The sequence below is a fragment of the Marmota flaviventris genome, chromosome 10, assembly GCF_047511675.1.
Source record: "Marmota flaviventris isolate mMarFla1 chromosome 10, mMarFla1.hap1, whole genome shotgun sequence".
Lineage (NCBI taxonomy): Eukaryota > Metazoa > Chordata > Mammalia > Rodentia > Sciuridae > Marmota > Marmota flaviventris.
In genome coordinates, this window is record NC_092507.1 from 23,351,121 (window position 1) to 23,366,077 (window position 14,957).

At 58.6% G+C, this 14,957-nt stretch overlaps 1 protein-coding gene across 8 annotated transcripts in view; it reads right to left on the bottom strand.

Annotated features, from left to right (window-relative positions):
- Positions 1 to 11,855, bottom strand: part of Adgrb2 (adhesion G protein-coupled receptor B2) — a 35,517-nt gene extending 23,662 nt beyond the window's left edge. For 3 of the 8 annotated variants that reach the window (XM_034636213.2, XM_027937610.3, XM_027937607.3), the window contains exons 1-2: positions 11,629 to 11,854; positions 4,188 to 5,001 (exon numbers count right to left, since the gene is read on the bottom strand). In XM_034636213.2, coding sequence (XP_034492104.1) covers positions 4,188 to 4,986 — 799 coding nt within the window. In that variant the 5' untranslated portion in view covers positions 4,987 to 5,001; positions 11,629 to 11,854. Of the gene's footprint in view, positions 1 to 4,187; positions 5,002 to 11,628 lie in introns of those variants that run through there. The other 5 variants (XM_034636212.2, XM_071617586.1, XM_027937611.3 and 2 more) reach the window with 3 other exon arrangements.
- Between the last annotated feature and the right edge of the window lie 3,102 nt (positions 11,856 to 14,957).

Sequence of the window (14,957 nt, forward strand, 5' to 3'; positions counted from 1 at the left end):
GGAAAGGCCATCAGGGTGAAGCCCCCAGGATTGAATCTTGGTGGCTTTCTATACCTGTGCACACCCTGTCTCTTGCCATGTGATACCCTGCACTACCTAAGGACTCTGCCAGCCAGATGTCCATCACCAGATGTAAGCCCTTGACCTTGGAACAGAACTGTGAGCCAAAAACCTCTTTTCTTTCCAGCTTACCCATTCCCTGGTATTGTGTCATTAGCAACAGAAGACAGACCAGGACAGCCAGACACTGTGCTAAGCACTCCCCACGCTCCCAAGTGTAATTCTCCCCATTCCACTATTCCTGATGGCGGAATGCCTCTCACTATCCCCATTTTACAGGTGGTGAAATATAACTTGGCCGTGGACACACAGCAAGGCCGTGGTGAGGTCAGGAATTGAACCCAGGGCTGGGCCACTTCAAATCTGTGTACACTAGTGGTCATTCCACTGCACTGCAGGGCTTAAAGTGTGCCTCCATGCTGATCAAGACATGACCACGTGTGTGAGGACTGGCTGGAACTCAGTCCCCACTGAGAGGCCTGGGGGAGTCTGAGCCGCACTGCTCGTTCTCAGGTAGAACGCAGTGCTCGGGTGGCACACACCTGGGCAAACAGGACCTTCCAGGAAACACCGCTGCCACCATGTGCTAGGCCTCCCCCACCCTGTCCTGAGAGGGGGCCTGTCTCCTCACTATCAGGCCTGTCCCCTGAATAGGCAGGGGACCCCACCTCCTGCACCAGACCAGACTGGCCAAAAGGAGCAATGGAACCTGTCCTGGAGGGGACAGTAGTTGAGCTGGGCTTAAAGGATGAGGCATTCTGGAAAACTAAGGGCAGAGGGCACTCCAGGGTGGGGAACAGCCCCAGAAAAGGCAAGGAGACTGGAAAGCAGGGGGCTCAGGGGACAAGGAGGAGTGTCAGGTTGGAAGGGTAGGAGAGTACAGGGAAGGCTGGGTCCAGGATGGGGCTAAAACATCTGGCTGAGCAGAGCTCTGGCAGAGCTGGGAAGGTCTGGAATGCTGGACCAGGGAAGTGATGCACAGAGAACGGGGGATCCTGACGTCCCAAGGCGAGTAGCACCTTGTCCAGGTCACACACCAACAGAGGCAGAGTAGGGGTCAGAACCCACTCTTACCTCCTAGGAGACCCCAGGCTCACCTGACAACCACACCTCAAGAATAGAACCTGGATGATGGAGCAGATGGGCCAGCAGCACCCAGTCACGGATGGGAGAGTGCCCCAAGGGGACAGAGAGGACAGCTGAAGAAGAAAGGGAGGCACATGGGGGCTCTTCCTCCAAGTGTCATTCAGCACAGCCATCCCCAGGAGCTGGTACCTCCTCAAGCCTGGAACGGAACTACAGGCTGGTGGCCAGTCCTCAGGAGCTGGGCTCCGCAGCTGGTGCCACCTCTGTGTGGTGCCACCTCTGTGACCCGCCTTCCAGCCTCAGCCTCAGCCAGCCTCTGTGCCAGTGCTGCGCGAGCTCCTCCCTGCCTGCCTTCCTTTTCTTCCTTTCCCCACACTTAACAGATTGCGGCAGCAAGATGGCACAAATTTATGGCTCAACTCACCAAAAATAACAAGAGATCTATCAAAGGCAGTTTGCGTGAAATTAACAGGCGCCTGTACCCTCTTGTCAAACGCACTCAGCTCTGAGGAGGGCCAAGGCACCTCACTCGGTCACTGCCCGTAGTCCCCAGCCTCTTTGCTCTTTCAGTACCAACCCAAGCTCACCCTCCGTGGTCTTGCTATTGAGCAGCTCCCAGGTGTGCCAGGTAGGTAAACCCAGCTCCTCTGCCCCTGGCTGGAAGAGGGGTAGCCTGAAGGTCGCACTCTTTCTGTCACCACCGTTCCCACAAGTCTCACTATCTGGCAGCTCCATGAGCCAGCCCACTCTCAGGGAGCTTCGTAAAAGACATGGATGGAGGATGTGGAGAGGGTCCAAGGGCTTGGCAAAGGTGGCACTGCCACCAACACAGAATCCTCCAGGTCCTGAGGATGCCTCACACCTGCAGACACACCCTGACATGGGCAACAAACTGAGTCATGTGCCTGCCATCTCTCGCATCAGGAAGGTTGGACAGGAGGGAGGAGGTGGCAGAGCGGAAGAGCCTCCTGCTTGCAGGGGAGAGGAAGGGGCTAAGCCAGCCAGCTCTTGGTACCAGGGTGCAATTTGAGGTCACTTATGCCGGCTGATGCCACTTTGTCCCATGCCAACTCCTGAGAGGAGCCCTCCTTAAAAGCAACCACATGGAGACATGCCAAGTAGGACGGGGAAAGAGCACAGGTCAGACTTGGGAACAGCTTGGAGCACCAGCTCAGGGCTCCCTGCTCAGAGATGACACCAGGCCTCATGCCCAAGAGCAATCAGCCATCTAGTCTCCATCTACCTCCAGTCCCCAAGGTCCCTGCAGAGGCTCTGATGATGGCCTTCCCACCACCAGCCCTTCTGACCCCTCGTGGTACCCCAGTTTCCAACCAACTCCTGCCTCCAGCTTTAACCAAACCCAGCTGGCGGCTCCTGGCTCAGGCTCCACATGGCAGCCTGCCCAGAGGTGCCTGCCCATGAGGGCAGAGCCTTGCTTCATCCACTGCAGACCACTGGACCAGTGGACCACAGGGAAAGGCAGACAAAAGAACCTGCCCTCTGCCAAACAGAATGGGGAAGGCCCCCAAGAGTGACGGGCAGTGGCGGCCACTCAGGAAGAGCCATAAACCTCTTGATATACGCCTAGCGCTCTCCACCGATGTTCAACAAAGAAGCAAAATTCAATTTCTTCCTGCAGGCACTAAATCCCAGGCCAGCCTCCAGGGCCTGTAACCTGCCCACAGCCTGGCTGTCACTCGGACGGCTTCATCGACTGCTGTTAAGAGGCCAAGCTGGCCTGGGAAAGGCCACAGCAAGGCCACTGGGCACTCACCATTCATGGGCATGATGCCAAATGTCTCATGGGGTAACCAAGAAGTCCCCCTTCCAAAGCACTGGGAGAGGCTACTGTCATTATAACACCTCCTCTAACTAATTCAGGGATATCTCCCCATTTTACAGACAAAAAAACTGATGCCTTTGTTACTCAAGGCAAGAGTTAAAAGCAGTGCCCAGCTCCAGGGTTCTAGCCTCCAAAGCAGGGATAGGGACAGGCCACACCCTCCAATCCTCCCTGCAGCCCTCACATGAAGCCCCTGACCCCTCATGAAACCCAGATGCCCCTCCTGACTTCCACCCTTGTATCCCCTCGTAGGTAGACCAGCACTTGTTATCCAAATGGGGAAACTGAGGCTCAGGGTGGCGAGGGGCACCCTCTATGGGGACCAGCTCCCAGATTTGCCTCCCTCCCGCCCCCATGTCCTTGACCCCTGTTCCCTGCCAGGCCCCCTGACCAGTCCCCAGCACAGCACTGTTCAGCAGGCATGCAGGATCCAGACAAGGAGCTTGAGGATTTTGAAGCTTCAGGAAGCAGGTCAGTGGTCATGGCCATAGGAGCTGGGGTGGTGCGGGAGCAGGCAGGACTCAAGGGCTTGCAGAGCTTTTGCCCAGTCAGCAGGAAGTTCCAGCAGCTGGCGGTCTCCGTCCCAGAAGACATGGGCCCACAAGGGGAGAGGGGATGCTGGGAGCAGAGCCAGCCCAGCCCTCTAAGGCAGCCTGGAAGCTCAGACCTCTTCACCCAGGCACACTCTTCCTCGTTTCCTTCTGCCCTGACCCTGGGACACTGCCAAAAATCACTGACCCGTGTGGGCAGGAGTATATCTCTGCTCCCTGCCTACTCCAGCCTTCAGGCAAACTTGTCAACTTGCGGTGCCAGGGCCTGCCACAGCCACTCCAAGCTTGGGGCCTGGAATGCCCTCACTACTCTTTTGCCATCTCCCCCCACTTGTCCCTTGGGTTTCTGTTCCTGCTCCACTTCCTTTAGGAAGCCGCCCCTGGCTGCCCAGCTAGGGGGGTCCCTTCCTGGGTTCCAATATCACTGCACTGTCTCATCTGTACTCTTCATCCACCGAGATTGCACACTCTTCCAGACTGAGGTCTGACCCTGATCCATTCTGATGACCCCAACATCCAGACAAGGCTGAGCAAAGGTAACATCTGTGAATGACTGCTCAAATGGCCTGGGATCTGCCAGGATGAACACTAACAGACACCATAAGCACCCTAGGCACCCCATCCCATCAGCCCTTGCTCAGACTCACCATATCTCATCTCGGTGGTGAATAGGTCATTGCTGCTTCCCGAGTGCAAGTCGGCCTCGGCAGGTGGGGCTGGGCCCCCAGGCACCAGAGCATTGGACAGGGTGTGGGCAGCAGGAGGACCAGGAGGCGTGGTCGTGCTGGGGCCAGCCCCCGCCTCCCCAGGGCAGCTGCAGCCTGGCTGGGCAAAGCCACAGGCCCTGCCTGCAGCACGGCCACACTCCTCACTCCAGCGGCAGAGCACACCGCAGGTGAACTGGCTGGAGTTGTTGTTGTTGATGAGCAAGACCTCAACAAAGCGGAAAGCCAGGGCGGCGGGCGCCAGCAGGCGCGGGGCCTCGGAGGGCTCTGCTGACAGGCACAGCTGCACGAAGTTCTTGTCGAAGTGCAGGAAGGTGAAGGGGCCTGAGCCACCACACAGCTCCAACCCCGCGGCTGCCTCCTCCTCCTCCTCTGGCCGCCCCACCTCTGACTCTGCCTGGGCCACCACCTCCTCAGGGCTAGGCCGCAGGCAGGTAAAGTTGACCAGATAGTGGTCCAGGGGCAGCAGGCGGGGGGCAAAGTGGGCGCACACCTGCTCCTGGCGGTTGAAGCGCAGGTAGAGGGAGTACTTGGTGGGGTCAGGGTTCTCCAGGGTCCAGGAGCAGCCCGAGGCGATGGTGGGAAAGAGGTCCTGCAGCGAGAAGGCCCCGTAGAGTACACCCGAGGCCAGGGCGGAGCAGGCACTGGGGGCAGGGTCGAAGGCGGTGGCCAGGCGCAGGGACAGAATCACAGACAGTAAGAGGGGACAGGCTGGGGTCATCCTATGTCCCTTGCCCTGTGGAAAAAGACAAAGGTCAGTGGGTCCCCACATAGCTGGCTCTGAACCTCCCTGGCCATCGAACACAGAGGGCATCTGGTCAATCACTCAGGTCCACCTGTGTGATCTCAGACAAGGGACTTGACCTCTCTGAGCCTCAGTTTCCTTACCTGTAGAATGGAGTGGTGGCAGTACCTACCTCACAGGTTTCCTACAAGGGTGAAGTAAGATAGATGAGGGTGGGCTCAGGAGAATGTTGGGACCTTGTTAGACCTTAACACCTAAGGCTTTAGTGTTGTCACTGTCATCCTACGGTTCCTCCCATGGGGCTCATCAACCACAAGCATCTGGGCCAGACGTTGGGCTCCAGCGCTATCCCCACCACCAAACCTTTATCCCCCATGACTGTTGCTCTCAGTCACAGCGTGTCGTGATCAGCTGTGAGGAGTGTCATGCGTAATCCAACAGTAATTGTCAAAGTGCTGATGTTTGACAACGATTTGCTTTTTTATAAATCAGAGCAATTCAAGGTTATTCCCGGAACGATGTCATTCTCACTCGTGCTTCACTGAGTGGGAAGAAAGGGGTGGAGTTAGCCAATATGCAGGGGCCATGCCCAACCCAGCCAAGCCCATGGGAGGCAGCGTGAACATCAAGCATGTCACTGTTGTGGGTTTCCTGGTTGGAACATTGCAGACAGACATCCCGCAAGGGCATGCTAGGCTTGAGGCACAGCACAACCAGCCACCTACTGACCAGGCAAGCCTCAGTTTCTTCTTCTGCACAATGGGCACAGGAATTCCCCTCTAGCCTCTCTCTTCCTCTCCTGTTCCATGGGATTATCCTCCAAGGCTTGGCAAAGGACTGCTACCCCTGTTAAAGCCACCAGCTCACCATGACCCCTATCCTTTGCTATTTCCCTGGGGTTCACCTCATAGTCTTCAATCTCCTGAGTGGGGACCAGAGTTTATAGAATTGTACCTTCCCTTAAAGGGCTGCACTAAGTTGAGCTGCCAGCAGGTGGGACTGTACTCTAGGCTCAGGATGATGTCCAGGACCCTATCCCAGGGCAGTCAGGCCAGAGGGGATAGGAGCTGAGCAGGAGAGAGATGCAGGTGCCCTCCCACCCACCAGGCCAGGCTGAACCACTGCCCACAGTCTCCCAGGCTCCTCCCCACTGACCGGCAAATGCAGCCTGGAGTGAGGTCTGAATCTGCCTCATTTCTAGGCCTACCCCACAAGTGACCCACAGAGCTCCCTCTTCCCAGCCACAGCACAGCTCAGAGCCCTGAATGGGTCCCTAGAGCCCAGCTCTTCCACATCAAAGGAGAAAAGATGAGGCTTGGAAAAGGAAGGCCACCTGCTCAAAATGACACAAGAATGGGCCAGCTGGGCCTGGAATCCAGGACCTGAGGCTCCAGCCCTTATTTCTCCCACCAGGAGTCCCTTGCTCCTTCCCTTTGCTTGTGGCTCACAATTCAAGCCAAATGGACAAGCTATGCACTCTGGGAACTGAGTGGCAGGCATAGGATAATACACAGGTACGGGAGATTTTCCCAAGACACAGCTGCTCCCTGGGGACAGATTTCCCCTTGGCAGTTCTAAGCAGTAGGAGGGGGCGGGCAGCAATTATCATTCCACCCCTTGCTGCAGCATCCACGACACTCCTCCATGCCCCAGATCCCCACATGCTGCTCCTCTGAGCCAGGCCTAAGCCCAGTCACAAACACAAACAAGCACCTGCCCCTCCCCAGCCATGCAGGAGGTGGGAGGAGGGTGGTGGAGGCCAGCTTAGGGCACTGAGGAGGAGCAGCACCACCCTCCTCCAAAGGCCACCAGCAACCAGAACAGTCTGGGGTCTCCCCAACACTCCTCATCAGAACTTTAAAAAAAGGGGAACCATGACCTTCCCTATCCCACATCACGCCTGTCCCAAACTGTTCAACCCACCCAGCATACTGTGGCACCAGCAAAGCCAGCGGCTGATGATGAGTGACATCCAATCCCCCCTACTGCCCCCAATTATTTTTAAGCAGGCTGCAAAATTCAGGCCATGGCTACAGCTCAGCAGAGAAGAGGTGGGGGCTCATTATAACTGACCTCCCCTCTCCCTCAGGGCAGGGAACCTTCCCCACTCCATACCCGCAACTTAGCAGACGTGAGCTTGAACATCCTTGTGCCCTAAAGACACACACAAAAGCAAGCAAGCACAGGCATATGTGCAGGCAGGCATTCATAGGTGCTGTAATGGATGAGCACACACAGACATACACAGATTGGTGAAAACCACAGATGCGTGATCTCACACTTCACAGGAGTGCCCACACATGTGCCAATGTAGAGACACACACCTGCACACACAAAGAGAGATGTACACATACTCCCAAGTGTGAACACACACAGGTTCAGCATATGACAGCTAAGGATCAGGTGGGATCTGCCCCTCCCTGTGTCTCTGAAGCCTGGTACCTCTGCTGCCGCCAACCCATCAGGAAGCATGAGATCCACACCTCCAGAGCCACCGCCTGGCTTCTTCAGAACGGAGCCACCTGTAAACGCTGCCCAAGCCTCCTCATCCACTAAGTCTCCTTCCAGCATTTTGAGACCTCACCCTGGGTGTGCATGACCCTCATCCTGCTGCGGGGGTTGGGGGTGCTCGGCTGGCTTCTTATATGTCTCTTCCCACCCCTCAAAATAAGACAAAGATCCAATTCCAAGTTGAGTCAAAGACAGCCATTGATTCACTGAAGACCCTCCAGGATGTGTGTGTGTGGCAAGGGCCTGACCTGGGGCAACTGGCCCAGAGTCCTCCCCCTAAGCCACCCCCAGAAGGGAGTTCCCTTCCTGCCCCACCCCCATTCTCAGAACCTCACAGAAGCGCCCTTCTTGCCTGCTGAGGTCCAAGTCACAGCCTCTGGGAAGGCTCACTGGGTTGAACCCTAACAGTGGCTTTGCCAACTTTGAGCCCAGGAAGACAACAAACACCCAAGGCACAAGAGCTAGAGAGGAGAAGCAGGGAAGGAAGAACTTCCTGAGGTCAGATGAGGCTGATGGAAAGAGTCAAAAGGCCTCCTCCTTTGGGACCTCTCCGGGCTGACATGGGTGAAGAGTTACCTGCAGCAATCTCAATCTCAAGAACCCTGTCCTCCAGTTCAGGAACCCCAGCAAGCTCCAGAATCCCACTCTGTCCTAGTACACTCAGGTCCCCTTCCTCTCAGACCCCACAGGCCCGCCCAGCCTTAGATTCCCCTTCTGTACCAAAAAAGGAATCCAAGGCTTTAAATGGCCAAGATAAGGCTGGGGCGGGAGGGGGGGTGTTGCATAAAGCGGCAGGGAAGGGGCACCTCGGGGTCACGGCCGGTGTCCAGGATCCCCGAGATTGACTTGGGTCTACCAGGCCAGTTGCGAACGGGGACGCTGGGCTGCCGGGAGCCCCAAGCCCTGGCCGCGGGCGCGGGGGGGGGGCACGGCGACGCACACATCCGTCGCGTTTATCCACCTGGCAGCTCCAATTCGCCCGCCCGTCACTCACCCTCCCTTGCTCTCGCTGCCCGGCCGAGCCCGGGCCACTACGCAGGCGGGGACCCCCATTCGGGTCCTCTGCCCAAGCACCGACCGGAGGGCAGGGTGCTCAGGGACTCCTTTCCCGAAGCTGTGGCACACAGGAAGGCGCGCACCCGCCATCCTGCCTTGGAGCTGGTGGGCGGGACCGCGGGGAGCTGGTGCCCTCGGTGCGGCCCTCTGCCCCTGACTGACACCGAGGGTCGCTCCGCACCACTCTCGGGCTCCGCCTGCCACGAGGAGCGGGACTCCAGTGGGGAGCCTCCTGAACGCCTTAAGGAGATTTTGAAAGGCAAACTGACCGAGGGGACGAGGGGCGGCCGAGACGGGGGGGGGGGGGGGGGGGGGACGGGGGGGCGGGGGGTGCAGTGCTGCACGGCGGCAGGGGAGGGGGCGGTGACTCAGCCGCCCTCCGCCCGCCTCCCCGGAACTTTGCAGCAGCTGGAGCCGCGGTTGCTACAGGAACCGAAAGCTTTTGTTCCCTGTGTCAGGGCTGCCCCGGCGGGCGGGTGGCTGGGAGGCTGCCACTCCCCGTGGGACCTAGGTCCGACCACACTGCCCAGAGGACTTCCAGTGGAGCAGAACGCCACGGGTTCGCCCCCCTCCGTCCCTCCTTTTCCCTTGCCGGTTGTTCACTGTGCAGTCAGGCCAAAGCCAGGTCTCTTCAAACTCCTTGAACCCTCAGGCCAGGTCGTTCCCTAACTCCGGCCTGCGATGCTAACTGCCCTGCAAAGTTCCTGGTGGTGTCTGATCGCCTTGGAGGAAGTAGAGGCTCCTGTTAGCCCCAGAGTGGCAGATTTCCCACAGTGGGCCTTTGGGAGTCCTGATGGGTTTCTTCTCTGTACTGATGCCACCTTCCCAGCCTTTACACTTGAACCTAGACCTCAGAGACCTTGGCCTGGTGTTCATGTTTGCCTCTATGGCCAGAGCTGATGCCAGAGAGATCCAGTGGAATGCTGCAGAACTACTGAGGAGAGATGGGTAACTAACAGTCACAGGCCCCATGGATTCATAGCGGGTGGAGGGTGTTGCTGAAGGTGTTTTCTGTCTTTATTATCCTGGGGATTGGAGTGAAGACAAACCGCCCAACCCACCTACCATTATTAATTGATAGGTGCCAGACACTATACGAACAATCTAATTTCATTCTCTCAACAAGTATATGAGAAAGTGAACACTGACCCATTTTACAGAGGGTCAACTGAGGCTCAGAAAGGTTAAATAGCTTGCCCAGGTCACATAGCTTTTGAACCCAAGTCAGCCATCTGACCAAAAGCCAAGTTCCTAACTACTTTCTCAGCTTCATGACATGGGGATTGAGAGGTAGAGAAGGGAGCAGAGACCATCTAGGACCGCCCTTTGTATTAGGGAAGTGCCCATGGGGCAAACCTCCCTACCCCCACCCCAACCCCACACAAACACCAGTCCCTTTCTGAAAAATGACAGGGGAAGAGCATCAGGGAGGAGGAACACAGGCTAAGCAGGGCAGGAGAGGAGAAGACCCCTTGCCTTATCTCGGCACACACTTCCTCATCTCCCAACCACCTTCACCAGGACATACCCTGTGCAGTGTCCACACTGACTCCCACCCCTGTGGCAGTGCAGCTCTGGACGCTCCCCAGATGCCTACCCTGTCCCAGGGTCAGGTGGATTCCCCAAAAGCCTACTCCGTGCCCAAATCAGACAGAGCCCACCTTTGCCTCTACCCCACCCCTGGGGAGTGTCATGAGGTAGACGGACAGAATATCCCTGGAGACCCCTGTTTAAGCCCACACAAGCCCATCCAGACAGTCCTGAAGCCAAGGGCCAGTCCAGCCGGTCTGTGCTTGACGTTCAAGGGGCTCCTGACTTGATGCTGGGATGAACCCGCCACCCCTCCCCATCCTCAAAACATAGAACCTGACAACAGGAGTGTTTGGTCAGCGCTAGCACCAGGGGATACCCAGCATTGCCCACCACTCTTATCCCCAGGGACTTCCCAGAGCCAGTCCTGCAGCCGCTGTAATGCTCTGGCTGCGGAAACCCGGGGTTGCCCGCGGGAGGAGAAGGGGCGGCGGGTCCTGGGCTGCGGGCAGGGGGCGCCAGAGGACGCCAAGGGGCCCGGCCGGCAGCTGGCGAGGCGGGCAGGCGGGCAGCATCTCTGGGCCCAGGCGCCCCTCCCCCCGCGGGCAACAGACCCGGTCGCCCGCTCTGCATCGGCCGCGACGCGGAGGACTTCCCGCGGCTGTGCTCTCCCCGACCGAGCCCATTGCGGGAGTGGCCACCAACTTCACAGCCTACAATCCACAAATCATGCCGGCCCCCGGGGTTGCGGGAGGGTGCGTCTGGTGCCCGGCTCTTTGCCCAGCATTAAGAGAAGAGGGATGAGGGGTCCGGCCAAAGATGAACACGGGAGTCAGGAATGCCGGTCCAGTTGAGATCTCGGCCAGAGGGAAAGGTCTTGGGGAAAACATGGGGGACACAGCCCCAGTTCCAGGCTGGGGGGGAGGGGACTTGCAGCAGAGATTGGCGAGGGAAGGAGGGACTCTGGGCAGATATGGGGGAGGGGGCACTCGGGACAGAAATAGAGGGGAAGCATGGTCAGGGTACAGGAACGACTCTCGGCAGAGATGAAGTGGAGGAGAGGACCAGGGTCCGGCATCCAGACTAGGAGGGGAGTTGGAGGGGGGAGACAGTGGAGCTGCAGGTTGGTGAGAGGGGTTCTAATCAAGATGAGGGGGCGCGCTGCCCGGATCGGGGCCGAGACAGGGAAAGACTCGAGACAGCGATGTGGGGACTGTCTGGGTCAGGATTCTAAAGGCGGGGCGGGGGGAGGGAGTTTAACATAGACCATAAAGGGTCGATCCAGGCTGGGGGAGGGGGTCAGAAAAAGGACTCACCAGAAATGAAGGGGGCCTAGACCCCAGGCTTGGGAGTTCCCAAAAAGACGGGTGGGTGAACGTTGAATAGACTCTCGGGCGGAGGGAGAATTCAGCCGAGATGGGTTTAGAAAAGCGCCCCGAGTGCGGGCTGGTGCGGAAACTCAGTACCGCGCCGAGAGGGTTCGGTGCGGGGCCGGGTGAGGGTCTGGGGCCGAACACTCACCTGGGCGCTGTCAGCAGCAGGAGCGGGGGCCAGCGCTGGCGGCGGAGGCGGCCACGGGGCGCAAGTTTGCCATCCCTAAGGCAGGGGCCGGGCCGGGCGCAGGGCAGCTCGCTGCAGCCGCGCGGAGGGCCGGGACTCCCGCTCCGCGGAGCCGCGGGTGCAGAAAGGCGCCGTGGAACAGCGCGGGGCGGGCGGGCGGGCGACGGGCCGGGCGCGGGCTCCTGCCGCCGCCACCGCCGCCTCCTCGCCGCGCCGCCCCCCGTTCCCCCGCCCCGAGCACCGCCCGCGCCGCGCGCCGCCTCCTATTCGCGGGCGGCGGCCGCAGCCCCAAGCTCTAAAAACCCATGCCGCATCTTCTTCGGTCTCCGAGCGCCGCCGCTACCGCCGCCAACGAACCGGATTCCTCCGGCCGCTCCGGCCGCTGCCCGCAGCGCGCGCCGGGCCGAGTGACGGCCGAGACGGGACGCGGCGCCTGCGCGGGCCGGGCCCGGGAGGGGGCGCGCGCCGGGCCAGGCGCGAGGAGCCGCGGGAGAAGGGGCGGGGGGGGCGGGGGCGACGCGCGCCGCCTCCTGTTAAAGGGGGAGCAGCGCCAGCCGAGCCCAGCGCGCCCTCCCCCTCCCCGCCCTGGGCCCCAGGCGCCGGCGCGGGAGAAGCCCCGGGTAAGCCCCCGCCCCGCCCGTGGCCTCCAGGACCGCAGAGTGAGGCGATCCGCGAGGCCCCTCCAGCGATACCCCAGGCCAGAGGCATCTAGAGCAGCCAAGGGTCTCTTGGGCTCTGGAAGCTGAAGCATTTGCTCCCCCCACCACCACCCCGTGTGCATCGCATATTGCATGTCCTTGTGCATGCAGGCGCCGCTCATGTGCCCTGAACTTTGCATATGCATACAGGTGCCCTACGTGTGCGCTGCAACATTGCTTGGTTCGGTGCATGCAAATGCTACACATATGAACGGTGTTTTAACATAGGCTTTGGTTCTGATCGCGTGTTGCTTGTTCCTGTGCAGTGGGATGCTATACGTGCACAAGCTTACAGGTGCCACATGTGTGCTGAATGCTGTGGGTAACTCACGAAGGAGCCACATATGTACACTGCAGTGTGGCATATTCAGTGCATACTCTGGCGTAAACGCTGCAATGTTGCATGTCCCTAGGCACGGGGATGCTACACGTGTGCAGTGTATTACATGTTTTCCTGAGTCCCTATCTATTCCCACAAGTGCCTTTCCCTGTGCCAGGGGCGCCCCCATGTTGCATCTGTTTGTGTAAAAGCAGCAGAGTTGCACAGACCCACCCCTTCCCCATCCTGGCACGGTGCCCAGGAACCATTGGGTGGGGCCTGAGCCCACATGGTTCAGGCAGTACCCAGGAGAGGCCTGTGGCTCAGGGCCCTGGTCAGGCGGTTTGTGGCCTGGGCATCATGCCACCAGGAAGGTGGGCTGGCTGGGGACACACCACGGTAGCCAAAACAAGTAGGTTAATCTGATGGCTCTGGTCTGAGAAGCCAGCAGGGGGCAGCTTTGCAATGAGGGTGGGATGGTTTCCGGGCATACTTTTTGAAGCTCTCTAGCCAGGAGGGGACCAATCCTGGGCGGGCAGGAGACTCCTTGGTCCTCCCAATCCCAATCCCACTTTTCCCAATACTATCTCTGGAGTTTTGTCACCCTCAAGACTGGGGCAAGATGGAAGAGCTCACATATCCCCAGGGGCAGTACCAGGAAGGGACAGAGAACTCTCCCTGGTTCCTTTCCACTGTCCCTCCCCATTCAACAGTCAGTGACAGGTGTTGTGAACGATTATGAGAGATTATCGACTTTAATGGAAGGAGGTAATAAGGGGCGATGAAGGAATCTCACCTGTCACCTTAAGGTAATTTATGAGGCTATAGGAAGCAGGGAGGAGGGCTGGGCAGACACCTTCTCTTTCCCTGTGGGAGCCCTGGGAAAACAGTGTTTTGGCCTAGCACTGGCAGGAAGGTTCCTGGGTTCTTGCTAGCACCCTCAAACACACCCCAGCATATCTGGGTTTGAAGGCCCAGCTGCACTACAAAAGCTGAGCCAGATGGGCCTGGTCAGCTGCAAAACAGGTTGGGAACCACTGGGTCCCTTCCTTGCTGTAAGAGACAATAGGGTTGCTGGGGTTGGGGTCTCAAGGAGGTGGGCAAAAGTGGGGAAAGCGGTCAGGACATGGGTTGCCCACAAGAATCCAAGGAGTGGCCCTTAGAAGTCTCCTGGACCCTGTCCTCCAGAGTTCCAGCCCTTTCCTCCCCTACAGAGAGCCTGCCTCCTTCTTTATGAATATTCATGATCATTTGCATACTAGAGACCCAGAGCCCAGAGAAACCCAGGCAGATCTCTTGCAGATGTGATGCAGCTGGATCCCTAAGGCCCCCCTCCCCCCGCTTCCAGGATCCAGCTGGGTGAGGGGGTAATAGGAGGGGCTGGCTGCAAAGAGACAGCAGCGTTTTTGTCTGTTTCTCTTGTTTCTTGGTAACCCTCTGACTTCTTGACCCCATTCATTCAGCCACATCGATGGGTGCCCTAGAAGAGACAGGTGGTGGGACAGAGTGAGGGACTGACACAGTTGGTACCTCATACCCCCAAGGAAGGGGTGCTCTCAGGGCAGGCTGTTGTGGGAGGGCTGTGGGAGCTGGGTGGACACACAGGACCTGCAAGGGTTGTGCAGAAGCCGGTGAACTAGGGCAGACCTGTGGAAGCCTCTCTCTGGAAGTGCCTCCTGCATCAGGATTTCCCACCTCCTTTCCCATGAGCCCCTGCCCTTCTAGACTCACTCTGGTGATAATGCTGCCCGCCCGCCGGCCCGGGAGGACTTGGAGTAATTACAAATCGCTTCCATATTCAAATCCAGCTGGTTGAGGAGAAATTACTTCTCTGAACAGCCCAGGCGGGGGTGGGAAGAACAAGTCTTAGCCCCAGCAGGGGCCTCCAGGGAGGCTGGGGCAGTCTGGGCACCCGGAGGGGTGCCTGTGAGCTTGAGCCCAGAGGGCTTGGGCAGACATAGCCCTCTCCCCACATAGTGGACAAAGGACAGTGACCTCAGCCCTATAGCCCCATTGGGCCCCCCTCTGGAACCTCTAATGGGATGGAGGACCAACCCCACAGGGCAACTAGAGGCCAGGCTCCCCACCCTGCTCTCACACTGCCATGCTAGGTGACCTTGAGAAAGTCCCTTTGGCTCTCTGGACCTCTGTCTCCTTATCTGTGAAATGGTGTAAACCATCTCAGCCTGGCTCCTGGAAGATAAAAGGTATGGATTAGCAAGGGCTATGCCCTGGATAGGGGCCTTTTAAAATAACTATCTTATTATCAATTA